Source organism: Hippopotamus amphibius, chromosome 17, assembly GCF_030028045.1.
Source record: "Hippopotamus amphibius kiboko isolate mHipAmp2 chromosome 17, mHipAmp2.hap2, whole genome shotgun sequence".
NCBI lineage: Eukaryota > Metazoa > Chordata > Mammalia > Artiodactyla > Hippopotamidae > Hippopotamus > Hippopotamus amphibius.
The window spans coordinates 8715357-8742668 of NC_080202.1; the positions used below are offsets into that span (position 1 = coordinate 8715357).

The 27312-nt window shown below is 52.3% G+C and overlaps 6 protein-coding genes and 4 non-coding genes across 13 annotated transcripts; 2 read left to right on the forward strand and 8 right to left on the reverse strand.

Moving 5' to 3' along the window:
- The first annotated feature begins 868 nt into the window (after positions 1-868).
- On the forward strand, positions 869-2970 carry SOX15 (SRY-box transcription factor 15). The gene is made up of 2 exons (XM_057715559.1): positions 869-1885; positions 2554-2970. The coding sequence occupies exons 1-2, from the start codon at positions 1353-1355 to the stop codon at positions 2720-2722; spliced, it is 702 nt and encodes a 233-aa protein (XP_057571542.1). The 5' UTR covers positions 869-1352; the 3' UTR covers positions 2723-2970.
- MPDU1 (mannose-P-dolichol utilization defect 1) lies at positions 2948-8040 on the reverse strand. 2 transcript variants are annotated; one of them, XM_057715556.1, is made up of 7 exons: positions 6417-8040; positions 5239-5304; positions 4725-4857; positions 4305-4390; positions 4067-4185; positions 3790-3900; positions 2948-3677 (listed from the first exon to the last, which is right to left on the reverse strand). In XM_057715556.1, the coding sequence occupies exons 1-7, from the start codon at positions 6517-6519 to the stop codon at positions 3552-3554; spliced, it is 744 nt and encodes a 247-aa protein (XP_057571539.1). In that variant the 5' UTR covers positions 6520-8040; the 3' UTR covers positions 2948-3551. The 2 variants fall into 2 exon arrangements, with proteins under 2 accessions (XP_057571539.1, XP_057571540.1); XM_057715557.1 differs by lacking the exon at positions 4067-4185 and having other exon boundaries at positions 6417-6628.
- Positions 6210-17283, forward strand: LOC130840254 (uncharacterized). The gene is made up of 2 exons (XM_057715560.1): positions 6210-6464; positions 16790-17283. The coding sequence occupies exons 1-2, from the start codon at positions 6399-6401 to the stop codon at positions 17216-17218; spliced, it is 495 nt and encodes a 164-aa protein (XP_057571543.1). The 5' UTR covers positions 6210-6398; the 3' UTR covers positions 17219-17283.
- Positions 8411-10502, reverse strand: CD68 (CD68 molecule). The gene is made up of 6 exons (XM_057715555.1): positions 10370-10502; positions 9828-10288; positions 9545-9664; positions 9340-9412; positions 9046-9216; positions 8411-8738 (listed from the first exon to the last, which is right to left on the reverse strand). The coding sequence occupies exons 1-6, from the start codon at positions 10416-10418 to the stop codon at positions 8605-8607; spliced, it is 1008 nt and encodes a 335-aa protein (XP_057571538.1). The 5' UTR covers positions 10419-10502; the 3' UTR covers positions 8411-8604.
- EIF4A1 (eukaryotic translation initiation factor 4A1) lies at positions 10981-17370 on the reverse strand. 3 transcript variants are annotated; one of them, XM_057715552.1, is made up of 11 exons: positions 17180-17370; positions 15837-15885; positions 15256-15388; positions 14658-14797; positions 13443-13611; positions 12995-13104; positions 12519-12662; positions 12294-12431; positions 12095-12184; positions 11755-11834; positions 10981-11642 (listed from the first exon to the last, which is right to left on the reverse strand). In XM_057715552.1, the coding sequence occupies exons 1-11, from the start codon at positions 17353-17355 to the stop codon at positions 11498-11500; spliced, it is 1374 nt and encodes a 457-aa protein (XP_057571535.1). In that variant the 5' UTR covers positions 17356-17370; the 3' UTR covers positions 10981-11497. The 3 variants fall into 3 exon arrangements, with proteins under 3 accessions (XP_057571535.1, XP_057571536.1, XP_057571537.1); XM_057715553.1 differs by having other exon boundaries at positions 17257-17294; XM_057715554.1 differs by having other exon boundaries at positions 17238-17278.
- On the reverse strand, positions 11907-12049 carry LOC130841095 (small nucleolar RNA SNORA67). The gene has a single exon (XR_009050137.1). It is a non-coding gene; the product is annotated as a small nucleolar RNA SNORA67 (small nucleolar RNA).
- LOC130841128 (small nucleolar RNA SNORD10) lies at positions 13192-13331 on the reverse strand. Its single transcript, XR_009050166.1, has one exon. It is a non-coding gene; the product is annotated as a small nucleolar RNA SNORD10 (small nucleolar RNA).
- Positions 14223-14367, reverse strand: LOC130841114 (small nucleolar RNA SNORA48). Its single transcript, XR_009050155.1, has one exon. It is a non-coding gene; the product is annotated as a small nucleolar RNA SNORA48 (small nucleolar RNA).
- On the reverse strand, positions 15087-15221 carry LOC130841113 (small nucleolar RNA SNORA48). The gene has a single exon (XR_009050154.1). It is a non-coding gene; the product is annotated as a small nucleolar RNA SNORA48 (small nucleolar RNA).
- A 36-nt stretch (positions 17371-17406) lies between the features above and the next one.
- On the reverse strand, positions 17407-27193 carry SENP3 (SUMO specific peptidase 3). Its single transcript, XM_057715551.1, has 11 exons — positions 26920-27193; positions 25353-26078; positions 22912-23151; positions 22701-22812; positions 22161-22308; positions 21984-22031; positions 21492-21569; positions 19628-19765; positions 19359-19442; positions 19192-19242; positions 17407-18728 (listed from the first exon to the last, which is right to left on the reverse strand). The coding sequence occupies exons 2-11, from the start codon at positions 26065-26067 to the stop codon at positions 18618-18620; spliced, it is 1725 nt and encodes a 574-aa protein (XP_057571534.1). The 5' UTR covers positions 26068-26078; positions 26920-27193; the 3' UTR covers positions 17407-18617.
- Positions 27194-27312: the final 119 nt, after the last annotated feature.

Here is a 27312-nt window from a genome sequence, read left to right on the forward strand (position 1 = left end):
TCCCCTCCCCCAGGTTTGCTGTAGAGGAAGCTGGGCCACTCCTATACCCTGAGTCACAAGCGGGCTAGGTAGGGCTGCTCAAAGCTGGAGCTGTTCCTGCTAAGGGCTGAGAGCCAAGGCGGGCTGCTTAATCCGATTACCTGAGGCCTGGGGCTTGGGCTGGGCGTTGGGCAGAGTGGGGAGCAGGGTTCCTTCAAGACAGCCCCTGGGACCTAGGTGTCCAGACCTCCTTCCTGCTGGCTCTCTGTTCTGGATCCAGGCTTTTTCTCCAGCATCCACATCACTGACCTCTCTGCCTCAGGGATCGTCTTGGGCTTCCTTGCTTCCTGCCTCCCGATTCTGAGGATTAGAGATAAAACGTGGTGGAGAAACCTAGGTTTGGGGGTCATAGTGGGGAGGGTTTAAAATTTCTCACCTGGAAAGGGGTTGAATCCCAAGCACCTGCTGGGATGACTCAGGAAACAAAAATGGCCTGCCTACCTCCTGACTGCCTGACTTTTTTGCCCCGGGGCAGGTCAGGGGTTTGAGGAGCAGTAGGCACCAGGAAGGGGTTTGGGTTGGGGGGTCGGGTGTTCCTACCTTCCTCCCAGCACAACTCTGACCCTGAGGGCTTTTGATCCCCCTGTGCTTGATCCCATTGTGCAAAGACATTGACTTTAAATTGCCAGTGCTTAAGAAGGGAGGGGTAGCTGTTCACAGCTACTGGGGCTGGAAGGCCTGACTTCTGGGTCTTGGGTGGGGAGGGGGCGTGGCCCCCTGGGGGAGTGTTGGGGGCTGGGAAGAACAGGACACCTGGGTTGGCCTAAGGGAGGGGGATCTTGGCGCCCTTAAGGAGGCGCGGTCGGCTGGGAGGGAGTGGGGAGGAGTCAGTCGTTAAAAGCTGTTCCCGGGCCTGGCCCACCCGCCAGCCACAGACGCTGAGGCCAGGTGAGAAAGGGCTGTGGCACCTGGGCTCTGCCGCCTGGCAGCTACGGGACCCCAGAGCGCGAAGGTTTACCGCCTTCACGAAGCCCGGGCCGGTGGCCGGGTAGGGGCAGCGAGGCTGGGTCGCGTACTTCGCGGCCACAAGGAAAGGAGAGCACGACCTGTCCAGGACCGGGTACCAGACAGCGGAGGTTTCGCTCGACTCCCAAGACGTGCCGGATTGTTTGGTAGCAGGGCCTCCACTATAAGGACTCTGAACTTGGGGGCGATATATACCTTTTAAGGACACGCGTTTCTCTCTAACGACTCCGAACTAGGAAGACACTTCCATTTTAAGGATACCGGCCGGGTTTGGGGATCAACGTTTCACTTTGGAGGGGAGGGCGTGTATGTAGGACGCCCTCTTAAGGTTTCCCTCCACCCCGCCCATGGCACTACCCGGCTCCTCACAGAACCAGGCCTGGAGCCTGAAACCTCCCACTCCCACGGGCCCTACCTCCTTGTCCTTGGGCTCCCAGGAGCGGGAGGGCGCTGGGAGCCCAGGAGTGTCCGGGGGTCTTCCCTTGGAGAAGGTGAAACGGCCCATGAACGCGTTCATGGTGTGGAGCTCCGCCCAGCGCCGCCAGATGGCGCAGCAGAACCCGAAGATGCACAACTCAGAGATCTCCAAGCGCCTGGGTGCGCAGTGGAAGCTGCTGGGCGAGGATGAGAAGCGGCCCTTCGTGGAAGAGGCTAAGCGGCTCCGGGCCCGGCACCTGCGCGACTATCCCGACTACAAGTACCGGCCCCGGCGCAAGACCAAGAGCGCGGGCGCCGGATCGCCCAACTTCGGCCAGGGAGGCAGCGGCGTGGCTGGCGGCGGGCCGGTCTGGGGGCCTGGGTATGCGACCACCCAAGGGAGCAGAGGCTTTGGGTACCAGCCCCCCAACTACTCGACAGCCTACCTGCCTGGCAGTTACGGGTGAGTGGCCCGGGAGTGCGGTGAGGACGGAGGTGTTTGTGCCCCTCTCCTGGAGCCGGGGGGGGGTGTTGGGCTGCAGCGGATACCAGGCCTGGCTGGCAGGGGCCCTGAGCCCACCCAAGTACGGGACACTCCCAGAGGAGTTTGGGTAGCGCCCCGTAAAGGGTGGGAGAGTTCTGGGGAGCCAGGGTCTTCTTAGAGGACGTTTCCATTACAGTCTGGTGGTGGCGGCATCGCAGGAGCAGACCGCAGCCTCCTGGATGTGACAGTGTTCTAGTTACCTGAATTTCCCGTTTCCCCCCACTTCTGGCCCTCGTGTGACCCAGCTTCCTCTCCCAGCCCCCGGGGCAAGGACAGGCCAAACCCAGCTCTACCCCTTCCTGGCCTGCCGCCCCAAAAGAGGAAAACAGGCACGCAGCACGCAAGCTCGCTCTTGAGCATGCCCCAACACGGCTGTGGCGGCGCTGCTCTAAGCCATCCTGGGGTCTGGTTCCCTACCGGTGGCACCCAGTGGGACCGATAGCCAGGGATGGGTAAGTGGGTGATAGGTTCTACCTGTCTGTGCAGAACTGGCCAGAACCACCTCCACGTGCAAGCTGGGGACCCTGCTTGGCACCTCCAACCCTGGGGTAGCAAGTGCCTTCTAACCCCCGTGTTTCTCTTTGCAGCTCTTCCCACTGTAAACCGGAGGCCCCCTCACCGTGCTCTCTCCCTCAGAGTAACCCAAGGCTCCAGAGAGAGCTGCTCCCCTCTTACAGCCCCTACCCACCCCCAGGCTCTCCCACTCTGTACAACCCTCCCCTTCCAGGGGCCCCCATGCCCCTAACCCACCTTTAACCTTCATGGACGTGACCTCCCAGAAAGGTTTCCATCTTCCTTTCCTACCCAGAAGTACCTCCCCCGCCCCACCACCATTCCCAGACTGCAAACCCTTTTTTTTAGAACTGTGTTGGACCACACTTCCGAAGAGGTGGGCATTCCCGCCCCTAAACGCTTGAAAGCCAGGGGGGACAACACAACAGTTTTGTTTTTGTTTTGTAGGCCGAACAGTTTTCAGTTTTGTACAATTAAACCATGTCTCTGAGTCTTTATTGTTCCATCTCTGTTCCCCTTTACTGCAGCAGGAACCAGCAGTCTCCACTCCCTTCCGCCTGGACCTGCCAGAGCAGGAACCTCCTCACCCCACCCTGGGGCCCTGCCTGAGTCATTCTCCTGTCCCCCTTCCCCCGCCCCCACCAAGCACTGGGGTCCAGGAGACAGTCTGAGCCAGGCTGGGGGAGGGAGGAAGCCACAAGCACCTAGTCCCTTCCACTGTTCAGGCTCCGTCCTCCAGGGTCAGAAGGGAAGTGGGGAAATAGGGACAGGGTAAGACTTTTGCCCAGAATAGGTATGTAGCTGGAAACTTCTAAAGGAAGAATCTCAGCCAAATGATTAAATGTGTCCATAGCATATACAGGACACCACACAACGTCAAAATGTCAGCATGAGAATCTCTACCCCTATCCTTTCTAAGGATGTGGGTCAACTAAGCATTTTCACTAGAGTTGCAATTGCAGAAGAACGGGGAATGGTTAAAAGTCATACCAGGAGACTGGTTCAGATGGGAAGGACCCCAAGGTTGGGTGGATGAATGGAAAGAGAATGTACTCCAGGAGCCAGCTCAACTCTACTGCTCCTTTTTCTTCTTGTGGGGAACCTTTGCATTCCAGTAGAAGAGGAGCTGGGCAGCAATGAGGCTGTTGCAGAGGGAAGAGACTACAAAGGTTCCAGCCATGAGAGGGTCTCCAGTTTCCTGGGTGAGAGACAGCTATGGTTACTCTTCAGCATATCCAAAAAGGGTTCCAAAGGCTGGGAGAGGTAAGGTGAGGTTATGGTGCCCTCTAGAGGGAAGGCGGTGAACTAACCTGAATGGAGGTGAAGATTCGGGCCAGGGAGCCTCCAAAGAGCAGAAAGACTGTGATGGCTGAGAGCTGGCCAGTGTGCCCATTGCGGTAGTTGGTGGCTGCCTGGAGCAGCTAGGGGAGGAGTTGAGACCCTTCGTCCTGTCATCTGAACTCGTGCCATGTTCCCAGGACAGTTTCCCCATTCCCCTCAGTCCAACACCCCCAAACTATGGGTTTCCCCTTTGCCCCTCATCCAGTCCCCCTTCCCAACATCCTCTCCCTTGTTCCCAGCACCCACCCTTCCCACCACCACAGCAGGCATATTGGAGGCCTGGAGCAGGGTGACTATAGCCTGGGGCGTCAGTGGTGAAAGCAGCACCAGCAGGACCAAGGCATAGCACGCTAGGAAAGCAACACCTGGGAGACAGGGAGATAAGGAGTCTATCAACCTCGAAGTCCTTGCTAGCTTCCCCAGGCCTGCGTTCCCAGCAGGGCTCCCAGGAGCTGCAGTCAGCTCTCAGGTCAACGCTCAGCACCTTTCACAGTCTCTTGTCTGTAGTGCAGGACCAAGAAGGCGATGGTGATTGTCTGGAGCATCAGGAACAGGGCTTCACCCCAAGAGCTGCAGAGTCAAGAGTTGAGAGGAAGAAAGATGGGCCTGGAAAGAGGCAGGGACAGCCTCCATAGCCCATACATCTTGGGGACACAATTCTGATTATTCCGTCCTCCACAGTCCTGCTGGTTCCCTACCTCCTGCCTCGCGGCAGCCCCCACCCATTTGACTCAGGATTGGAAACTGGGCATTCTTGGGATGCTCACCTGCTCTCATCATCACCACAGATGATGACTAGAGTCCCAGAAAGGCTTAAGCTTTCCTGCCCTTTTACCTCCCTCACCCTAACCCCCACTGAAGTTGTGAGCATTTACCCTTGGAGATAAAGGGGGGGGCCCCTCACCTGAAGGGGAAGTTGTTGGTGATGCTGTAGACCATGGTCCCAGTCAATGCTACTAGCTCTAGCATTACCGACTGGAGACTCAACCCCTCAGCACTCTTGGCTCCCAGGATTTTAAACACTTGCGGTAGTTTTACTGGAGAAAGAGAATAAGAAGGGCAGGGCTGAGGAGCTGACATCCCTTAGGAGCACAGCACAACAGCTACAGAGCGGACTGGAAGGCATGTTAACCCCGCTTCTGGTTAAGGCAGCGGTCCCCAACCTTTTTGGCACCAGGGTCTGGTTTCCTAGAAGACAATTCTTCCATGGGGGGCAGGGAGGGAGATAGTTCAGGCAGTGATGCCAGTGATGGGAATGGCAGATGAAGCTTCACTCGTTGGCTGGTGATGGGTGGTCTGTGGCCAGGGGATTGGGGACCCCTGGGTTAAGGGACTCATCCTGTTTACGGCATCTTAGCGCTACACCTACCTCCCAAAAGCAGGAAGGGAAGGTGATAAGAAACAGATAAGAAACATACCCAGAAGTGAGCCAGCCACAATGCCCAGTCCCAGGACTTTGCTGAGGAGAATCTTGAGGCAGGGAACTAAGAAGAGGAAAAGGGGTAAGCAGAGATGAGACCTCTGGAACCCAGGCCTAGGGTTCTAGGAGGCAGCTCAAGGCCTAAAGGCTTGAAGTGCTCCTTAAGACCCTGACATACCCACAAGGTCTGGAGGCAGGTAACAAAGGCCTAGTTCTTCCTACTCCAAATCATATCACATTCAGACAAGGTGACTATCCAGAACAGTTTTTACCATTCCTTTCCTATGACCCAGTCTTCCATTCCCTGCGATCACATCTAAACTCCTTGACCTGACTTCCAAGACTCTCCATTGCTTCCCTGTATAGAGCGGAGCAATGCCCAAGAGTCCTCTGATCCTTTATTCCCCACCTCTGAGCAACTAGGCAATCCACTTCACATGTCTTCTCTTTCCAAGGGTAGGTTTCCTTTGTATCGCTCATTCCTGAACACTGTACCTGGCCCCTACTCAGGCACTTGACCCTTCCAGGGCTTGCTTTTAGGCTTTAGCCGCCGACATCTCTAGCCTTGAAGCCCTACCCCCAAGGTGCTTGGCCCAGCAGCAGTCAGGTTCTCATGGGTCATGAATGCGGCTAAAACACTGTCTCAGGAGCACAGTGGGGTACCAAGAACTGACGGGGGCTTTCCTAAAGGTCCGATGTCGGAGGCGGGTTTTGCTGTGGCGTTGCCTTGTAGATAGAAAGAGGAAGGCAAAGAAGTTAATTCCAAAATAAGACCATGAGCAAACGCGGAGGCCATTGGGATGGCAGGAGTCTTAGGGGTGCCGCAGAAGGCCTGGACTCATCAGAGGCTTTGAGCCAAGTGTAACCTTGTTCCTGAAGGCATAGAGACCTATTAAAGGTTGGAACGATCTAATCAGATTTTAAACTTTGTTTTGTAAAATTTGAGTCTTTTCGTCGCTAAAGCAAAGAAATACTCCCACCCAGAGACTCCCCCTCTCGCCCAAATATGGAGTCCTCCCTCTACGGAGCCCGACATACTTCCGTCCTTCTCAGAAGCAACTTCCGCCCCGCACGGGGTGGCAGCAGTCACCGCCGTCACTTAGCCCGCACTCACGCCCCGCTTACAGCCGGAGAGCTCTGGGGCAGAACTTTGACCGGATGCCGAATAAAACTCACCGTGAAGCAAGTCCCACTGGACGAAAATTTGGTCGTAGCATTTCTCAGGTAAAAGAATCGGCACCAGCACCCGTTTGAGCGGCCCGTCTGTCTCAGTCGCCATATTGCAAAGCTAGCTTCCGCCAGTCCCTCAGACCGCCATTGACGTACGTTGCGCATGCGCGCTCCGGGCACTCCGCCTCCCGTCTTCCCGCGAGGAAGCAGTACCGCCCGCCCCCCCCCCCCCCCCCCCCCGCCGCGTCCCCGGCTCTTTCGTACTCCATCCCACCTTCCTTAGCGTAAAATAGGTCTCGCCCGGAGACCACGTTTTTGGACGCGCCCACCCTGCTGCTCGAATTTTAAAGCGTGCCAAAGCTGTACGCCTGCGCAGTTCTATCTTTCGCGCCTTTGTTTACGCTTCCGCTTCGGCCGCAAGATTTATCCTCCTGCCTTTCTCCGCTCCTCACGCTCGGCGCCATCTTGTCTTCTTCCAGCTGGCTTTACATTGTTCGATGTTGAGAAAGAAGGGGCGTGAGTTTCCAAAATGCCGTTGGGTGGGGGCGCTGTAGCTTTCTATCGCCTGTGCTCTCGGCGTCTCCAGAGGACACGGCGCCGGCAGGAGCGGGACAGTCTGAGCCAGGCAGCCTTCCTTAGGCGCCCGGCCCTTGCTTCTCCCTCCTCCGGTTCGCCCAGACATTGGCGGATGGGTGCTCCAGCAGCTACTGGGCCGGGACAGTGAAGCAGAGGAGGGGAACGTGGGGAAAGCGAGCCCAGTTGCGAGGGACGGCAGCACCCCTAGCCCCGCTGCGGGCCCAGCTCTGGTCGCCCTTGTGTAACAACGGCTCCGGGGTTCCTTCTCACCCCAGTGGCCCGAGGGCGCCACCTCTTGGCCGAGGCCCGCTTCTCGGCCTCCTGTGACCACGTGCTGAGCCAGGATTTGGGCCAGGTGCAGGGGGCCCATCAGGTGGCCTTGGGGAAGAGCATCTCCGACTGCCCGGCGAGAGCCATGCTGTCTGCCACCTAGCTCTGAGACACCAACTCTCGGCCATCTCGGTGGAGATGGGCCTGGCCATCACGCTCTGGTGGTTGGGCGCCTGCTGGGAGTACCGCACCCTTCGGTGACTCCCGCGCCAGTCTGCGAGATTATACAGAGTGTCGGCAAGGCAGTGGTTGTGGTTGCTGAGTCCCTGCCACGTGCTGCCCTTAAAGGGGTGAGTCTGCAGGTCCTGGTGACTGCTTTCTGTAGCCTTACAAGGCTCCTACAACTGGAAGGGCCCCCATTCTGGCCACCGGGGTGCTCGTAGCTGACTGTAAAGGAGGGATTTAGTTCTCATTGGTCGTGCAGCTTATGGCGGTCGGAGAGATCTTTTTTAGAATCTGGATTCAGGCTGCCCTGGGGGTGCCATCTACCACCGCTGGATGAACCACCATCGGGGATTTAAGGGTTGGCTCTGCGGGTCGCCCAGGCTGGAGGCATGTTGTTCTCAGGAGCATAGAGGGTAATTCTCTATAGAGGTCAGAGTATGCATTGTTTCCGTGGTTGATGAAAACCCTTTTGCAGGTGAGCTAGGAGCATCCCAGGTGCCCCGAGAGTTTAATTCGGGCTGTTCACTAGCCCTGGAGACAGTGGATAAGGCAGGGCATTTGACACAGCTGTGACCTTCCCATCCACACTCACTGCTGTTGCTGTTTGCTTCACCTGTAATTGTAATATGAAGGTTGAGAAGAAGGCTGCTGGGATGGGTGGCTCCATTGGATTGGAGGAGAGGGAAGTGGAGGAGCCGGGGCCCCAGAAGAAGAGGAGGAGGGGAGGGGAGGCCGATTCAACACCAGCTGTGCCAGGCTTTGAGGGATGAACCCAGGAGGGCATTGGGCCACACAATGACATTTTTATCCCTCACCAGCTATTTCTGGCTCCCTGAGACTCAGCCATGGAAGGTACAGAAAGGTGTGTGACAAGAAACTCAAGACTTTTAAGCCTGGCAGGAAAGACAAAACCAAGCATAAAGATTTGATCAAGTTTTATTATTCTCCCACTGGAGGTGGGGGTGGGGGGATCATATTTAATAAACATCTCTTCCCCTCATCCCTCCTGATTGCATTATCTCTACTTTTGTTCATCAAGACTGGGAAGGAAAATAACTTTGAGGTCAGTTGAGTGGTGAGAAATGAGGGCACCTCCTGGTGCCCTGGCTGTTGGGACAAATGCTCAGAGGGGCTGGTAAGCGGGTGGGCGTCTCCGGACGATGCAGAAGGTAACAAGCACCAGGGCGAGGAGGCCGAGTAAGATCAGGCCGATGATAAGAGGCAGCAAGATGGAGTGGTCATTGGGACAAGAGAAACCTGGTGGAAAGATAGGGCAAGTAGGCATTACAACGGTGGTGGCTGGGATAAAGGTGGGAGGAGGGAGGAAGGAATGTGGACGATGTTGCGAAGTAGGAGATTGGTGAGGAGCTCACCCAGATGACGCAGAGCAGGAAACAAAAGGGGAGGCTGGGCAGAGTCTTATGGAGGAGGGGAGGACAGTTACCCTAGCTATGACAAGCTCGAGAGGGGGAGGAAGTTTGGGGGTGCAAGGTGTGAGATTATAGGCTTGGGTGGGGCTTTCAGTTTAGTGGGAAAATTCTAGGAGGGAAGGAATAGGTCTTACTTGGTCCAAAGGCCCCTGTGGGAGGCAGCTGGGCAGCTTGTAGCTTCAGGAAGAGCAGGTCAAGGTGGAAAGCTGGTGAAAGAATGATGCTTGCGTTTCTGCAACTGAAGCTTCGGCCCAGAGGGGTTTGGAGATCTCGAAGGGATGAATTCTGAACTGAGAATATCCACTCTAAAAGAATGAGGAAGGGTCAGCTCCATATCCACATCCTCACCCAACTCACCCCCCCCAGCTTAGGTCTCTTCAGGAACCCAGACACCCAGTGCAAGTGATGAGAAGGTGAAGGTTACTCACGCGCTGCCTGGGGGAAGGACACATTGTATTCCACAGACATGTAGTTCAGGTAGACAGTGTTCTGCAGTGGCTCCTGGGGAGGTGACCAGAAGACTCAGGGCAGCAGGGGAGAGTGGCATCCGGGTACACAGAGTAAGGAGTGCGGCAAGAGGTTGGTAGGGATAGGGCACTTGGAGAATGAGAGTGAGGGATGAGGGTTAAGTACCTGCTTGAATCCAAAGCTGAGCTGTCCTTGGGGGAATGAGAGGAGCAAGCGGGGATGGGCACCCTCACAGCCCCCTTGGGCCTTGGTTTTGTTGGGGTTCAGAACAGAGATGCCCCAGGCCTGCAGAAATTAAAGATGAGGGGGTCACAAGACTGCCCAGCTGTGCCATCCAAGGTGCCCTTTGTCTTCAGCCTTTGTCTCCCTCTCTGCTCATCTTCCTTCCTCTCTGAACCGTAGCAGAGGCCTCATCCCATCCCCGTGCATCTGCCACTGTTAGCTTTACCTCTCCTCCACCCTGGATTGGGTACAGAACTCGAATCTGAATCTGGGCTTGGAGCCGGACGCAGGGCTGGGAACCGTTAGTCCAATAGTAGTTTCCTATCGCCTCCTTGGAGCCTGGGCTAGGACTTGGAGAGGGTGTAGGTGGTGCTGGGTGGGGAGAAGTAGTGGAGGGTCCTGGGCTGGTGGCAGTGCTGTTGCTTGTTGGATGAACTGTGGTGTTTCCATGACTGGTGATGGTAGCAGGATTGTGGGTAGCTGTTGAGGACTTGTGGCTGGTGGTAGCTACGGTGGTAGTTGTGTGAGTGGTGGTAGTTTTATGAGCGGTGGTAGTTTTATGAGCGGTGGTTCCGTGGCTGGTGGTTCCAGGACTTGTTGTGCTTTCTGTAGCTGTAGGTGTCACCGTGAAGGATGGCAGCAGAGTGGCTGATTTTTTATGAGGACAGTCATTCCCTGTACCCTGGGCTTCCAGAGGAAAGGCTGGTTAGCAACCCATGGGCAGGCTCCTTCCCAGGGCCCCTCCCCTTCAGTCCCCTTTCTCCTTACCTGCTAGTAGCGCCAGCAAGGCCCCACAGAAAAATACAGCCAACCTCATGACAGAATGGCCTCCCCCGAGCCCAGCTAGGTTGTGTTGGTAGCAGCTGCCTGCTCAGTCAGCCCTACAGCTGCTGCCTTCTTTTAGCAAAAGAGGAAATAAATTTTTGACTTCCTGAGGTAACCCCACCCCTAGCCTGACTCAGGCACCTCAGCCCCAGCCACCCATCTCTTAGTCATTGAATTTTTGTCATTAAGTAGGGGCTGTCAGCAGGCGTCATGTGGGTAGCGAGCTGGAGTTTTGGGGAAGTTGATTCTTGGGGACTTATTTGTCTACCTCAGCAAAACATGCTTAGTAGTTGCAGCAAATGATTAGAGCCAGCACCTCCTCCCTTGGAGAGCTCAGTAGGATGTAAAAATTAGAACCACTCCTTTCCCCTTCTATCACTTCCTCTTTGCTGAGACACGTGAGGTACTTATGATGGTCCTTGCCCAATCCCTTACAGAAAGGTCATGTTACCCAGTTAACACCATTTTCCAGTCAGCAAAAAAAGAACAGAAGGGAGTAGAACTGTACCCAGTAGCAGGTGGGAAGGAGAGGTAAGAAATGAGAAGCCAAGGCAGGCAGTTTCCAAGTCATTTTATTCAGAATTTTGTCTTTGTTTCCTGAATCAATAAATACTATACAAAACAATGTAAAAATGGCTACCATTTTTTTCTCCCCTGCTCCCCCCACCTGGGGACAATCCCCTGGGCCACCTAACTCAGGGGTTCTTCCTCCAGATTTGGTCCAGCAAATGAGGTGGAGTGACATTGTAGCCCCCACTGAATCATTTTCAGAGGAATTCAGCTGGGGTAGGGAGAGCCTCGGGGGTTTGGAGGTTGACTAGGGTTAGGGAAATGGATTAGTGTTTTTTGGGAGAAGAGACGGCGCCTACCCCAAAGAAAAGGGTGTCTAAAATGTTCACGGTTCCTTCTTTTTGCCTCAAAAAGTGACATTTTTATTCAAAGAAAAAAAAAAAAGAAAAAAATGACAAGATGTCCATCCCTTGGCTCCCTTCCCTCCCCCCTCCTGCTGCTCCTCAGCCCCCCCTCCAAGGAGTGAGCCCTGGCTGGGGCTAGGAAGCAGAACAGCCCCTCTCAGATGAGGTCAGCAACATTGAGGGGCATCTCCTCAATGGAGGTGTTGTAGAAGGTCTCGATGTCTCGAAGAGTCCTCTTGTCTTCTTCTGTCACCATGTTAATAGCCACACCCTTACGGCCAAAACGTCCACCACGCCCGATTCTGGAAAACAAGGACACCTTGGTGAGGATAAGGGAAGTGGAGAAAATCAGAAGCTTCTGTGCTGGGAGGACTGGGCAGGAGGGGATTGGGTTGGTTAACAGTCTGCATTTACCTGTGGATGTAGTTTTCCCTGTTGGTGGGGAGGTCATAGTTGATGACTAAGGAAACCTGCTGCACATCAATGCCTCTGGCCTATGTCAAGAAAAAAGGCAGCTTCAGTGTGTGAATTTGGCTGATATAAGTTTATCCAGAAGAGTTAAGCATTCGTGTAGGCAGCCAAAGGAAGGCAAAGGAAATAAACATCCCCTCTCCCCAGAAACCTGAGGCCTGCCAGATTTTATTCCAAGTTGCTACTTTCCTGAAGAGGGGCACCAGTAGGCCCCTTGGAAGAGGGAATCACCTTGGATTCTCCCTTCTTCCTTCCAGTCTTGTCCAAACACCCTTCTACTCACCAGTAGGTCTGTGGTAATCAATACTCTGCTAGAGCCAGAGCGGAACTCCCTCATGATAACATCTCGTTCTTTTTGGTCCATATCTCCATGCTAGAAGAGGAAATAGAATGGTGTAACAAATAGGTATGTTGGTTCTGAGAGAAAGAACTGTAATTAGGACCACACTTTGCTGTTGTAAAACAAGGTGGAGAAACCTCACCATGGCAGAGACAGTGAAGTCCCGGGCATGCATCTTCTCAGTGAGCCAATCCACCTTCCTTCGGGTGTTGATGAAGATGACTGCCTGGGTGATGGTCAGGGTTTCATACAAGTCGCACAGTGTGTCCAGCTTCCACTCCTGGCGGGGTGGAGGTGGGGGTGGAGATCAGTCAGGGGCTATACCCGACAACTTACCACCAGGCCCGCCTCCTGCACTGGGCCCCACCTCTCGTTCCACATTGATGTAGAATTGGCGGATACCCTCCAGCGTCAACTCTTCCTTTTTGACAAGAATTCTAATTGGGTCCCTCATGAACTTCTTGGTCACCTCAAGCACATCAGAAGGCATTGTAGCTGACAGCAAAACCACCTGATGGGAAAAAAAAGAGCAGCCTTGGGGTAAAGGATACTCCAGAACTCCATTTCCCCTGGCCTTTAGTTTTCAAACTTGGATCATCAAAGCTGGTGGGCTTTTTTTGTTTTTTAAACTTTTTGGGTGCAACACGCAGCATGTGGGATCTCAGTTCTCCATCCAGGGATCAAATCCACACCTCCTGCATTGGAAGCACGGGAGTCCTAACCACTGGACTGCCAGTGTCCGTCCTCTGGCACTTGATAATGCTCTTTCATCATCACCCTGAGCACATCACAACCTATGCAAAGTAATCGTCAGCCATACAAGCAAGACCCCAAAGCCCTCACCTGGGTGTTGCTATTGAGCTTTTGGAATATGTCATAGATCTGGTCCTTGAACCCACGGCTTAACATTTCATCAGCTTCATCTAGTACAAACATCTTGATGTACTTGGGAGCTGCAGGAAGAAATACCAACAGGTAGTTGCTAGGGAAATGTGAACTATACCTAATTTTCCTGATAAACAACAGGGCAGAGGTGGTCTGCTCTCAGAATACAAAGATTGATCCTTTGCCTGGGACCCCTTGCCAGGCCAGACAACAGCCCTGGGAAGTAGAACACTACCTGGGCTGAGATGACAGGGAAGCCAGGCTCAGATGACACGCATGGGGTTCATCACAGAGCAACTCTTTCAAGAGGATATCATCGGGAATGCAACCGTGGCCATGTTATTAAGAAACTGGAAAAGCATGCATAAAGTAGTGACCCAGAAGACTAGAAAATTGTTGAACTCACACAGGTATCTCCGGTTAAGCATGTCAAACACACGGCCTGGGGTACCCACGATGATATGGGGAGCTTCCATCTGCAGCTTCTGCACCTCAGCACGCACGTTGGTACCCCCAATGCAGGCATGGCACGAGGCACCCATGTAATCTCCTAAGGCCATAACTACCTTCTGTATCTGAACCAGAAAAACAAGTGCTTGTATATTAGCTACAACTGCCAGGCCCCGTTTTAAATACTCATGTATTTTATTATTCCTGGCTCTGAGACAAACATCATTAAGCTCACTCCTTAGGCAAGAAACAGGTAGGTCAAACAATCCATTTAAGATCACACTACTGATAAGTGGCAGTCTCAGAATTTGAACTCAGCCCAGCTCCTGAATGTACACACTGAGGCACAATAATGGCCTCTGGAATAATTTCGGTATGGCTTCTTACCCTACTAGACCTCACAGCTTTCTGGAAGTCAACTGTGTGACCAATTTATTTGATGGGTCACAACAATCAGTTTCATGTATGGAATGACATCTGTGTCCTACTGTACTCCTGTCACACAACCTGTTAAATGCATGTTCTAGATGTTAAGGGCCCTAGAGTGGAGCTCTGCTTCAACTTCTTGCTTATATTACCTTTGTTCAGAAGTTAAGCAAAGAATGACCATGACATCTCCATGTCATGGAGAACATTATGAGAATAGTCCCTTAAACTCAACTAACAAACAGTCAATGTGAGACAAGTGTTTCTGATTCTTTTTCCTTTCCAAGACCCAGGAAAACAGCCCAACATTTTATGTGCCCTAGGCATGAAACAGCTCTGGCCACCAACCCAGGCATCAAGCTAGGATGAACAAAGGACTAGACATCTGCTTTGCCCCTGACTGATATGAGAGCAACACCACCAATCAGGTGTCTCTTTGCCCACTGCCAGGGGGTTTTGTTCATAAAACAGTCAAACTTGCCAAGCCAGCCAGGCTCCACCCAGCAGCCTTCCCATCTGACTCAGGAAATGGGTGGAGTAAGGGATGCTTACAGTGTTTGGTTAGGAAAAGGCTCATAATTAACATACCAAGCCTTGAGATACCTAGAAGTCATCAACGGACTTTACATCACCTCTTTTCCCCATACTTCAGTTCTTCCAAAAATGGTAGTAGTTGGGGCACATACTTCTGGTTTATGCTAATCATTTCTAAATAAGTCCTTCAGGGGAAGGAAGGTAAACTCACCTGCTGAGCCAACTCTCTAGTGGGTGCCAGGACCAAGGCCTGGGTGGCCTTTAGATCCAATTCAATCTGTTGCAGAATTGATATGGCAAAAGTGGCCGTTTTCCCAGTCCCAGATTGGGCTTGAGCAATCACATCATAACCTAAACACAAATTAGGAGAATTTGATACAGTAGAAAGCATTCTTTGCAATCATGGGATATTCAAAAGCCCTGATGAATGAGATCAATAAGCAATCTACAGAGGTATATGCCCAGCAATAATAAGTGCTTCAGACTTTGCATGACAACATAGTACACAAACAAGAACAGATCTGAAAATCAGGCCAGGTTTCAGTCATTCAGTACTGCATAAAATTGGGCTAGAAGTACAGCTGTAAGAAGCCAGTATAATCTAGCTAAAACACTACCTCACTGAAATTAATCCAGCAATCCATGTGTCCAGGGCATGAACCAGACGTGGGCATAAACCAAAAGCCAAGCTGGGATAAACAAGGAGTTGCTTTGTCCCTGGCTGATATGAGACAGGCACCACCAACCAGGTGCCACTCTACCCAGGTCAGGGACAGTCCAGAACTTGTCCTGGGATAGAGGAGTCTTACCCTTGATACAAGGAAGAATGGCTCGCTGCTGGATGGCAGAGGGTTTCTCAAAACCATAGGCATAGATGCCACGGAGGAGTGATTCAGAAAGGTTCATGTCATCAAAGCTGTCAACAATCTCATTCCAGTTACTCTGTAAGAAGCAAAGAAATTAAAGTAAGAGAAATGGGGCTGTGCTCTTGCATTGGAGCAAACAGGACCTTGTGCCTGCACCAAAGCTTCAGAGCCCACAACCTCTCTTTTCCCCATGAAAACCAGCTGGTTGGTGGTTCTACATAGCCTGGGAAAGCACCCTAAGGGGCCAGCCCACTTGTAAACAGTAGAACTGGATGTTGTAGAAAAAACAGAATCTGAATGACATGTTTTAAACACGGTTCTTAGAAACAAGTATTTTAAACAAGTTACTGCACAGGAGTTAAGATTTCCTGTCTAACTACCTGAGAGTTTTAAGCTAAATAGTACAGTTGAAATACTGGATACTGGTTTTAATCACTAAACCACTGCAAAAGTCAAAAGAGCAATGCTAATGGCACTGCCTTTCCCAGAGTTGAAGGATAATGGTGGGAGGGGGCCAACCTCACCTCGATGACGCCTTCGGGCTCCATCCCATCGGGGCCATTGTCTCTGGATCTGTTGGTTTAAAAACAGGAGTATGTAGAAATTCTGACAGCCGGCAACCAGCTTTGCATGATGCCATCAGCCTTCACTCCCTAATCCAATTCCCACGAGTTCCCAGAAGATAGAATACTTTATAACTGAGTCAGGCCTTTGCCCCATCCCGGGAGCGGCTTAAGCCAAAACGCCGCCGACACGATGGAGTAACCCTCCTAAAGACCCAGAGGCTGGAAGGAACCGCGCTACGCTTACAGGGCGAGGAGATGGTGCTTGCCTCCGGGTCCACGTGTCCTGGGCCCGGCGCACCAAGCCCAAGCGCGTGCACCTCCCACCGTGGCCCCTGCGCGCCGGAAGTCCCGCCCTCCACTTCCCAGATGCCAGGGTAGGACATCCCCTTCCCCCCCACGTCATACCGCCCGCGCCCTCCCCCACTCCCTCCAGCCCATCTCCCCCCCCTTCCCTCGCGGTGCCCGGATGTGGGAGGCCGCGGGCGGTGGCGGCCTCGCGCACAATGAGCCCCAGCCGAACTAGCAAAGGGGGAGATTGCACAACACTTAGAAACGAAGGGGACTGGGGGAGGGGAACACCTCGGGCCGCCATGTGCTCGCTCCCTCGACCACCCGGCGGCGCCCCCCACACCGCCCCCGCCCCCGCCCCGGGAACAAACCACATCCCGCCCGCCCCCGTCGCGAAATGGCGTCGCCCTCCCATACCTCAGGCCGCTCACCCCCGAAGTAAAGTGGACCTGCCCATCCGCAGTTTGCCAATTGCCCGGCTTGTGCGGCAAAATGGACCCGCCCGCCCGGCGCCGGGTGGGCTCCCGGTGCCTCACGCGGCCGCTCCTCGGGGTTAGGCTCGGTCCTGGCCGTCAAGAAAACCAGCACACTGAACGGCCGGTTTCTTCTCCCCCGACCGATAGCTCCACGCGACTAAACAACTGGATTTGAGGACCCAGGCACCCCCGCCTTCGGCGAATGGTACCGTCAGAACCCTCCCGAATCCGGAGCGCTCGAGCCCTCCCTCCGGCAGTGAGGCAACCGGACCGGCGGCTCCGGGCCACGTACAGCAGCCTCTTCTTTTCCCACGCCAGATCGCGACCTCACCGCCCGACTCGGAGCCGGGGCTTCGCGCATCACGTCGATCGAGGCCTCCAACCTCGCACGCTGGGCCCCAAAAGCCGCACGGTCCTCGGTCTCTGCCTAGGCCCTGGCGGCAATGTTGGCCGTGGACCCGCCCCTCAACCCCCCCCGCCACGGGTCCTCCCGGCTTGGTCTCCCCACAGCCCTCGGGGGCACCTATGGCGGCGAACCTCAGCTTTTCCGGGCGAGGTCCTCGGAAGGGGCGATAGGGTAAGTAGCCACAATCACCTACAAATGTTTTTCTTACCGGGAATCTTGACTCGCAGACATGATCCTTAGAAACTAGGGCGGAGTGCCCGCCTATCGACAACTTATAGAGCGCCCGACCCCGCCCCAGCCATCGCATTGGCTTGGCTGCCTGGGCCCCGCCTGCCGCCGCTCAGCAACCCGGCGTGACGTTAGCGCGTAGGCGCTCTGGCACGCAGCGACCATTGGATAACTTGAACGCCTATCAAGGTGAAGACCCGCCCCGCGGCCTCATTGGCTAAGGGGCCCGCCTTTCTTGCCGGTACGGAAGTGACATACAGGAGCCAGGCCTCGAGGCCTGGCAGCCATCTTGGGGCCCTGCATCCCTACACGTGCGGAGGCGAGTGCCCTAGTCATGTGGCCTAGGAGGCCCTATCACGCAAGGGGGGCGAGGTTTCAGCCTCCAGGGACTTCCGGGCTCCTGGGACAACCACTTCCCTCTACCTCTGCTCCAGGTCTCCACTGGACCCATATTTAATTTTGTTCTCTCTGGAAGCAAAGATAAATCGGACACCAACCCCGAATGTACAGGGATAATGGAATGAAGAGCCATACCCAGCGGCTGGGAGGGTTCCCTGGGCTGGAGGGAGAAAGGATTGAGTAACTAACTTATGGGCTTAAGAGCATTTGGGGCTGCTGTCATGAATCCTGGCCAGCTCCCTGAAGTGTGCTGTTTCCCCAACTTCAGCACCTCTCAAGCTCCCTTATTTTTGAGGCTTACCTACTCTCCCTCTTTCCAACCCTGGCTCCCTCTGCTGGGGTATTCTTTTTGTTGAAGACATGGTGTTGGCACTGTCTGAGCCAGGGATGGAAAGCTGGCCGGGAAAGTCTCAAGACCCACAAAAGGGTAGCTAACAGCACTGACTGGAGGAAAGCCTGAGAGCATATTCACTAGTTTGAGGCCACTTAAGGAAGACCACCACTATGTATCTCCAAAGGATCCTTTATTGACCAGAGAAGGACCATGGCATTTATATATATATATATAAAAAAAAGTTTGAAGATCTGGCAGGCAGTAATCACGTTGCCCGCCCACCACCCGAGCACAGATTTTCCTGCCCCCCACCCCGCCCTGCACATGGAAGGGAGATGACTGCCCACCCAGGCCACAAGGCCATACTCCCCTGTATTCAGAGGGAAAAGGGATTTTCCATGGCCACCCCCTGTACATCAGAAATCAACAAATATTCTCTCAAAGAAAAAAAAATACAGAAATCAATTAAAACATTTAAATATGAAAATCCAAAGGGAACTGGGTGGGAAAAGGCTAGAGACAAAAGGAATTGGAGTTTCTTGGGAAGGAAGGGTCTCCCATATCCTCCTGCCCATTAATGAATGGGCTTGAGGCCTGGGATACGAGGCTCACACAGTGAGTTTGCAGTGACACAGCTCCTTGTAGATCTGTCGACGAAGTTTGGGCATGTCCTGCTGAGTGAAGCTGAATGGCTGAGACAGGGCCAGGTGCTTGCAATACTGGGTATTAACAAAGCAGGCCATGAGAACCACCTACTGAGCCTCTGCCCCCCCCCCCCCCCAAATCAGGACCTGTGCTACATATTTTGTATGATACATGTCTCACTGGATCTTTCCGAGAACACTCCCATTTCACAAAGGAAGCCAAGGTCCCATAGACTGGGGCTCAAAAGAAGTCTGACTCTAAAGCCAATGTTCCTATTTGGTACATAAAATACCTAGTGTTAACAGAAAGTACTTTGCACTGGGGATCAGGAGGCAGCTATATCAGGGCAGAGACCAAGGACCACAGACCCAGTCTGAATGTGGTATGGAGAAGCCAAGAGAGGACCAATGAAATCAGGGTTTCTGCATTATAACACATAAGCTTACTCCTGCTACATAAGTGGCCGTGAGCCAAATGAGAGAGGCAGAACAGCTTCCCGCCTCCCTCCCCTCTTTAACCCAACTGGTATCAGCTTACCTGCAACACAAAGGCACCGCAGTCACTGTCATTATTCTGCCTGGCCACATTCTAGAGAATAAAAAGAAGGTAAGCCCTTCTCCTCGAGACCCTACAGGTATGGCTTCAACTTCTGCCTCCTACCACGCCCCCCACACCTCCCCCATAACCCTCCTCTAGAAACGTACCATTTTGAAGTAACCTTTCCAGCCCTGGTGGAAATCCAGCCGGTCTTTCTTCACTGCCTCTGCCTGCAGATACTTGGCAATATGCTATGTAGACGGAGAAAAGGAGGAAGTGATGCCCCCACATTTCCCAACTGAACCCAAGGTGTGGTGGTCACAGGCACCAAGCCCAGGTTGCTCCTCAGATATCCCAAACCCACCCTTCTGCCTGAAAGGCCTTGCCACTGTATCTCCTCCCACATTCTGCCCATCTTTTCCCTTCCCTCTCAAACCTTAGGGCAGCGGCGGTTCAGGGTGCGCTGCGAGTCAAAATAGGTGATGGTGCGCCGCCTCACGTCAACAGAGATGAGGGACCAATGCACCTCCAGGTGGATGGGGATTAGCAGTAGCTCTTTATTGAAGATGTCCACCTAAGGAGGCAGTGCTGGAGGTCAGGTAAGACAGCACAGGAATTGTTCCTAATGCCAGGAGGGTTCTAGGAGGAACCGGCAAGGAACCAAGTGGGAGAACTCAATACCCAGCCACTGGACTGTGAGGCCAGGCTCAGCATCTGGATGTCTGGATTCTTGGGCTTAAGGAAGAACGCAGGACAGAGGAGGTGGTGCAGAACAAACACTCGAGAGCCCAGGAAGAGCCAGGTACTTTTCACACATTAAACGTACAAGTACTTAGTAGCTAAGAACCCAGGCTCAGGATCCTGGAGCCAGACTCTCAGGGTTCAAACCCAGCTCCTCCATTTACTAGCTTATGACCACAGGCAAGCTACTTAATAACTCTCTGTACCTCAGCTCCCTTTTCTGTAAGAGGGTGAAAATAACAGAGCCTACCCTCACCTGTTTGTTATGCAGGTTAAACGAGTTAATATCCATAACACACTCAGAACAATGCATGGCACCTAATAGATGCTCAATCAGTTAATGCTCACAACAATCCTCTGAGAAAGTTCTCATGAGGAAACAGGCTTGGAAAAGTAAAGTAACTTGCTCACGGTCATAGAAGTAAGAAATGGCAGAGGTGGGATTTAAACACAGATATATAGAAAGCCAAGTTCTTTCCATTGCATGTCACCCCACCTCTACCAGGAGAAGAAGGTGTGCCCAGTCCCTGAGAGTGTAAGCTCTTGAACCTGAAGACAGAAATTAAGAAATGCTGGAGTCAGTGGCCCTACCTCACTGTAGAAATCTCCTGGCCTTTGAATCAGAAGGCAGGGAGACTAATTGGAGAGGGGAAAAGAACTCTTCACCTCCCACCCCCCACCAAGCCTGCTTCTCTCCCCCTTAATTATTTTCCCCAGTAACTTAGGCCAAAAACCTAAGCAACATCCTTGATTCCTATCTTTTCTTCATTTCTCATGTCCAATCCATCAGAAAGTCCTATTGATTCTACCTGCAAAACTTATCCTAAATAAAACTACTTCTATTTTGAACTTTACCACTCTGGTCCAAGCTTCTCATTTGGACTTTCTGGCTACTCTATTTAGTCTGCCTGCTTCCACTCTTGCGCCCTTTCAATCTGTTTCATCGAAACAGGAGTTTAAAACATGAGGTGCTTCCCAGCCTGCCTAAAACTCTTCAATGGCTTCTCAGAACACAAAGAACAAGCTCTACCGCCCTTCGCCTATCACCCTCCATGCCACACATGACCTACTCTCTGACCAGATTTTCTATCGTGTTCCCTGTGCTCACCCTGCTCCAACCACACAGGTGCCCACACTGGCCCTCTGATCCTCAAACGTTCTTTCTCACTTTGTGTCGCACGTACTCGCCGTTCCCTTTGCTTAGAATACCCGCGCCCCAGATTTGCACAGGGCTGGCTCCTCATCATTCAAGTCTCAGCTAAGCGAGACCTGCCCAGACCACCCCCAGGCTACCACATGACTGTTTTAATTTGTTCACAGCACTTACCACTAGCTAAAATTTACCTTACTTATTCATTCTCACCCCATAAAAGCAAGGAGTTTCCCTTATTTAATACTGTATCCTCAGCGCCCAGAACAGCACCTGGCACACAGAAGACATTTAATAAATACTTGAAAGCTTGGATTGGGGAAACAGGGTTGGGAAAAGGACTCACAGGAAACAGAACTCTTCTTTAGAGGCAAGGTGTTACACAAGTAGATGTGAATTCATAACTCACGTTTTTGGTCCACCTTTTCACCCCATCATAACCCTTGGTACGGAGTTTATCATAGAAGAAACTATTGAAGAAATGCACCTGTGCCAATGATACAAAAGAGCTGTATGGAATTCAAAGACCTCAGGCCTCCTGCTAAGTGTCCGCTCCCCAGCCCACTCCATTTCACTACGGCTCTAAGGACTGGTTTCAACAAACTCCAGTCCAACTCACTGAGGGTAAAAACACACCCTGTTTTTAACCTCATCTTATAGCTTCCCACCCCAGTTTGTGGGATTAGCCATAGGGGAAAAACACTACAGACTGGGGGAAAGGACTAGAATTGGTAAGTTCAGGACCAAGATTACAGATTCGAATTTAACAAACTACCGTCCACTGCCTCTCCCCAGAAAGAAAGGCCCTCTTTATGTAAAATGGAAGAGATTAAAGGGACTGAAAAAGCTGCTTAAAACTGCGGAAGTTCTTCCAGGGACTGAAGTATCTGGTTGGACCTACCTTTTCAGGGACCGTGTCCATGACCAGGTCTCCATACATGTTCATCACCTGGAGAGAAGATGGGAAGCCACTTGCCATGGAGGGTGCGGCATGGGTACAGGGCTCCCCCATGCAGAGGGCCCCAGACACCCTGTTCCCTAAATCCCCTCTTTGGCCTGTTTCTCCACACCTCCTTACCTGGTCATTGAGCCAGTTCTGTCCATACAAGGTCCCCAAGTCGTCCATGGTCAGCACATGCCGCTTATAGGCGACTCGGAAGCCCCTCACCATGGCATTGCCTGGCATCCGCTGGTATGACTGGATCAGCTGCAACACCAGGCCCTTCCTGGGTAGGCCAAGGGTGGAGTCACACAAGAGACGAGGGGGCTAGGGCACACAGAAGCACCTTCTACTGCCTAGAATAAAAACCTAAAACTAACCTTTTTTTTGTTTGGTTGGTTTTTTTTGGTCATGGGTCCTTCTGAGGGCTTGCTAAAGACCCACTCCCCAGTAAGAGGCACATGAATACTTAGGTACAGGTGGTATTTCAGGGTCCCAGGTAAAGACCCTCCCAGGTGGCTAACAGGGGCTTGGCACCTTGCCTGTAGATTCCTCCCCTTCAGTTCTAGTTTACTCCTCCTCCCCAACTACATCCCTATGGGAGAAAAGGCAGCAGCACTCCCACCCCATCTCCCAGGTCCCAGACCTCTTCCAAACGGCCTCTCTTTCATGCCTTACCTGGAAGGTGTAGAGAATTCCTGCTGGAAAATGTCCTCCAGTTTCTCTACTACCTCATCAGTGCTGAGGGGGATGAGGCTGCCATAAGTTTGAAGGAATTCATCCAAGATGCCTGAGTGGAGGAGGGAGAGGAGTGGGGTAAGGCAGGCCTCCAGACTCTGATCTAGGAGTCAGCTGAGGGAAAGAGACTAGATCCTCTAGGGTTCCTTACTCTGCACACAGGTGACATGCTCCTCCCTCAGGGGACTGTGCTGACCAGCTTTTTCCCCAGGCCGCTCAGCCTCATCTGCAGCACCCAAATCTGAGCCCTGAAAAAGCTCCTGGGCCACATGGTCACCGATGCTGCACACGTTGCTGATGAGAATGCTGGCATCAGGGGGTGCCAGACTTCGCTCTCCTTCTGGCCCAGGTGGTCCCCCAAAGCCGTTGGGCAGAGTACAAGAGAGGAGGCCTGTAGGGCAGGGGAAACAGGATGGAGGCAAGAAACTGGTTCAGATCAAAGGCCAACAGGAAGAATAAATGACGCACACAAATTATAAGACCACACAAAGGATGAACTGAAACAAAATCTACCAGTATAAACTCTAAAGGATGAAAACCCTAAAGCATGAGGTAATTATGTCCAAGAGGTTATACGGGACAGAGAGGAATAGTTACTACAGGCATACCTCAGAAATACTGCAGGTTCACTTCCAGACCACTACAATAAAGTGAATAATGTAATAAAGCGAGTCACACAAACTTTTTGGTTTCTCAGTGCATACAAAACTTATGTTTACTATAATCTATTAAGTGTGCAACAGCATTACGTCCAAAAAAAAAAGTACATAACCTTATTTAAAAATACTTTACTACACATGAGAAGATGCTCAACATAACTAATTATCAAAAAATGAAAATCAAAACTACAATGAGGTATTACCTCACACCAGTCAAAACAGCCACCATCAAAAAGTCTACAAACAATAAATGCTGGAGAGGGTGTGGACAAAAGGGAACCCTCCTACACTGTTGTTGGGAATGTAAATTGGTACAACCACTACGGAGAACAGTATGGAGATTCCTTAACTAAAAACAGAACTACCATATGATCCTGCAATCCCATTCCTGGGCATACATCCAGAGAACACCATAATCCGAAAAGACATATGCACCCCAATGTTCATTACAGCACTATTTACAATAGCCAAGCCATGGAAGCAACCTAAATGCCCATCAACAGATGAATGGATAAAGAAGATGTGGTACATATATACAATGAAATATTACTCAGCCATAAAAAAGAATGAAATAATGCCATGTGCAGCAACCTGGATGGACCTAGAGATTATTACACTGAAGTAAGTCAGACAGAGAAAGACAAATATCGATTATCACTCATGTGAAACCTAATTTTAAAAAAAGAGATAAAATGAACTTTTTTACAAAACAGAAACAGATTTACAGACACTGAAAACAAACTTTTTGGTTACCAAAGGGGAAACATGGGGTGGAGGGAGAAATCAGGAGCTTAGGATGAACATACACACACTACTATATACAATATAGATAACAAACAAGGATCTATTATATAGCACAGATATATAATCTCTACTCAATACTCTGTAATAACCTAGATGAGGAAAAAATCTAAAAAGGAATGAATATATGTATAACTGAATCACTTTGCTATATATCTAAAACTAACACAACACTGTAAGTCAATCATACTCCAATGAAATAAAAATATTTTTAAAAAAATACTTTACTGCTAAAAAATGCTAACTGTCATCTGACCCTACAGTGAGTTGTAATCTTTTCATGGGTGGAGGCTTTGAAATATTGAGAGAATTACCAAAACGTGACACAGACATAAACTGAGCAAATACTGTTGGAAAAATGGCGCTGTTAGACTTGCTCCACTCACTGTTGCCACAAACCAGCAATTTGTAAAAAATGCAATGTCTTCAGAGTGCAGTAGAGGGAAGCGCAATAAAACGAGGTATGCCTGTACTCATAAACAGGAGGAAACCAAGAAAACACCAGGATTCAGAGAGATGTAAATTTCAGAGAGATTTCTCACCACTATATACCTAGCACCTAGCATAGTACCTGGCATACAGCAAAGGCTCAGTAAATACTCAAATAATTAATAAAGAAATAGAGGCTGCCAAAACTAACACCTAGCACAACCTACATAAACAAATTAAAAAAAAAAAAAAAAGCCTTAAGTAGTTTATTTGGGGTTCTCCAAAAAAGAAATGTTCTGAGTGAGAACGTCACACACAACTGTCCAGGTGAGGTACTCCACTACTCAGAGAGATCCCATCCCACCGTTGTAAGAATGGAACCCTCTAGAGATGCACACGCAGGAGCTTTTATCCTGAGAGGCCACACGAAGAGAAATTTCAAGTGGACATGACTGACTTGTTTAAACCATGACTCCCTTTCTCATCTATGCACAGCATAGGGATCTTGTACCCCAGCCCTGACTCTCTTCCCAGACTCAGTTCCTGCTCAAAGTGCTGCTGAAAACATTTCACAGCTGTTTTGGACCTCTCCCCTTCTGCTCTCCTACTTTCCTTAGACCCAGATCTCACCACAGCAAGAGGCTCCTGGTCTCCCAGGATCTTAGCTCTTCCCATCCCCTCCTCTGTCCCATTCCCACCTTACCTGAGTCAGGGTCCAGAGGAGACTTTGGAGTCCACCTTAATCCATCTTCCTCCATGGGGGGCCCAGAGGGCACTGGTGGAGACCCTCTCACCCCATCCTCAGCCATGAGAGCACCTAGCAGACCCAGCCGGGGTGGAGGTGGTCCCCGGGGGGAGTCAAACCGACAGCAGGGGGATGGCACCTGTGGTGTCACACCCCCTTCCTGGGGTGAAAGATGGTTCTTGGGGTGTGCGAGGCTCCGCCGCCGGCCACGGTGGCGCCCCCAAAGCTTCCAGTGGAATGTCAGCGAGGTGCTCTTTGAGTACAGCAGCATCCGGAAGGCTCTCATAGCTCTGCGACGGCGCTGTGAACAGGTTTTCCGATGAGCAGGGCGGGGAGGGCGAGGCCGCTGGGAGGCTCCCAGCTGACCCCATCTGGGGGGCAGCCTCCAAGCTGCCACCTCCTCTTCCTCATCTTCGTCTTCGTCGTCCTCTTCTTCTTCTTCCTCTTCACTAGCTGAGGCATCAAAAGAGGGCCGAGGGACAGGTAGGCGTCTGGTTGGCACTGTGGTCCCTGACCCAGGATCTGGCCCAAACCCTCCACCTGATTTGAGTCGGGGTTTGGGGGGTGGGGGCCAACGAAGACGCTCTCGCCTGGGACTTGAATAAGCTGGGGCTATGCCGGGTCCAGGAGGCTCAGGCCCCCAAGACCCGGTCCCTTGTATAGTCTCTTTCATCTTCCAGTAGCCTGTAAAACAAAGGTTAGAGCGTCAGAATCCAAACATCCTACCCCCAGATCCCACCTCTCTTCCTCAGGACACCTCTTCTACAATCAGATGCAAATAAACGAAGGAAAAGAGGAAAACCTGCGAAACTCCAAACTTCAGATCTTCCTAGTTAACATGGTCCACAAGGTGCCCTTTGGAGTCTGTGCCATCTCTCTCCTGCCCAGATAGAGGCAAGGAAGAATGGCTAAGCGGCAGGCCTTCGGGCTCTTATTTCTCAGATTCCCAGATCAAACTTAGTATTTTCAGGGTCCACTTCTCTATTTCAATACCACCAGGGATGTCCTAGTTGAGAGCCTAATAAGGGAGATGGCTCAGTAAAGGAATCCTGACACGGAAGAGAGATACCCGAGGAGAACACAACTTCCGCAGGGAAACCGTGATCTAGAGTGGGAAGAGAGTTCTCTCATCACCGTGGAATGAATGGGGTGTGTGGGCATGCTCAGGTCGTCTCAGAAGGGAATGGGGATACCAGGGCTATGGTTCAGGTGTTAGAATCTAATGAAAAAGGAATGATTTTAGAAGAAACTGAAAGAGAACCGAATCGGCGCTTAGGCAGCCGAATCAAGGCGCGCTGGGACCGAACTGAGCCGAGCTAGTTTGGCCCAGCCCCCTCTTCTGCTCCGTCCCGGCGACCAGAATGCGTCCCAGCACCAGTAAGGTCCTACAGGCTCGGGCGGCTCGACGTGCAAGGGCCTTAAAAACCCCCTTCGAGGGCCTCCTGGGCCCCGGTTAGTTGGGAATGGGGTCCAGAAATGGGAAAAGCCGCGGCAGAGCTGGGGGGAGGGGAGGGGGCGTCCTCACCGGGAGCGGGGAAGCCGGACCGACAGGCCCGAAGGCGGGCGTCTCCGGCCTCAGGCTTCCCGGCTCATCTCTCCGGCGACGGCGGCGGCCCCGCCACTCCTGCTGTCTTCAGACGCAGCCGTCTCAATTCAAGATTCCAACGCTTCTGGGCCGCGCGCCGAGCCGCCCCGCCGCGGCCGCCTCCTGCTCTGCTTCAGCCTCCACCTCCACCACCTCCCCCCCCCTCCTTCTCCTTCCCCTCCCGCGAGCCCCTGGCCCACCGGCGGTGGCGGCGCACAATTAGTACGTCACACCCGGCGAACGGCGCCGGCGCGGCCACCACGCGCCTAGCCCCGCCTACCCGAGAGCGTAGACGCCTCGGGACCGTCCCGCCCACGTGCCCCACGCGGGGCT

Excerpts from the sequence above, each read along its gene's own strand:
- SOX15 (XM_057715559.1), top strand. The coding sequence starts at position 1,353 with ATGGCACTACCCGGCTCCTCACAGAACCAGGCCTGGAGCCTGAAACCT. Across the intron at positions 1,886-2,553 it reads TACCTGCCTGGCAGTTACGG|CTCTTCCCACTGTAAACCGG; the intron begins GTGAGTGGCCCG and ends TTCTCTTTGCAG.
- LOC130840254 (XM_057715560.1), top strand. The coding sequence starts at position 6,399 with ATGCCGAATAAAACTCACCGTGAAGCAAGTCCCACTGGACGAAAATTT. Across the intron at positions 6,465-16,789 it reads TTGGTCGTAGCATTTCTCAG|CTCCACGCGACTAAACAACT; the intron begins GTAAAAGAATCG and ends CCCGACCGATAG.
- MPDU1 (XM_057715556.1), bottom strand. The coding sequence starts at position 6,519 with ATGGCGACTGAGACAGACGGGCCGCTCAAACGGGTGCTGGTGCCGATT. Across the intron at positions 5,305-6,416 it reads CCAGTGGGACTTGCTTCACG|TTCCCTGCCTCAAGATTCTC; the intron begins GTGAGTTTTATT and ends TCCTCTTCTTAG. Across the intron at positions 3,678-3,789 it reads GAATCTTCACCTCCATTCAG|GAAACTGGAGACCCTCTCAT; the intron begins GTTAGTTCACCG and ends TCTCTCACCCAG.
- CD68 (XM_057715555.1), bottom strand. The coding sequence starts at position 10,418 with ATGAGGTTGGCTGTATTTTTCTGTGGGGCCTTGCTGGCGCTACTAGCA. Across the intron at positions 9,413-9,544 it reads TCAGCTTTGGATTCAAGCAG|GAGCCACTGCAGAACACTGT; the intron begins GTACTTAACCCT and ends TCACCTCCCCAG. Across the intron at positions 8,739-9,045 it reads CACAGGGGCCTTTGGACCAA|GTTTCTCTTGTCCCAATGAC; the intron begins GTAAGACCTATT and ends TCTTTCCACCAG.
- EIF4A1 (XM_057715552.1), bottom strand. The coding sequence starts at position 17,355 with ATGCGATGGCTGGGGCGGGGTCGGGCGCTCTATAAGTTGTCGATAGGC. Across the intron at positions 13,105-13,442 it reads GCTTAACCGGAGATACCTGT|CTCCCAAGTACATCAAGATG; the intron begins GTGAGTTCAACA and ends TTCTTCCTGCAG. Across the intron at positions 11,835-12,094 it reads TGATTACCACAGACCTACTG|GCCAGAGGCATTGATGTGCA; the intron begins GTGAGTAGAAGG and ends TTCTTGACATAG.
- SENP3 (XM_057715551.1), bottom strand. The coding sequence starts at position 26,067 with ATGAAAGAGACTATACAAGGGACCGGGTCTTGGGGGCCTGAGCCTCCT. Across the intron at positions 22,309-22,700 it reads GAATTCTCTACACCTTCCAG|GAAGGGCCTGGTGTTGCAGC; the intron begins GTAAGGCATGAA and ends TGGCCTACCCAG. Across the intron at positions 21,570-21,983 it reads TGGACACGGTCCCTGAAAAG|GTGCATTTCTTCAATAGTTT; the intron begins GTAGGTCCAACC and ends TCATTGGCACAG.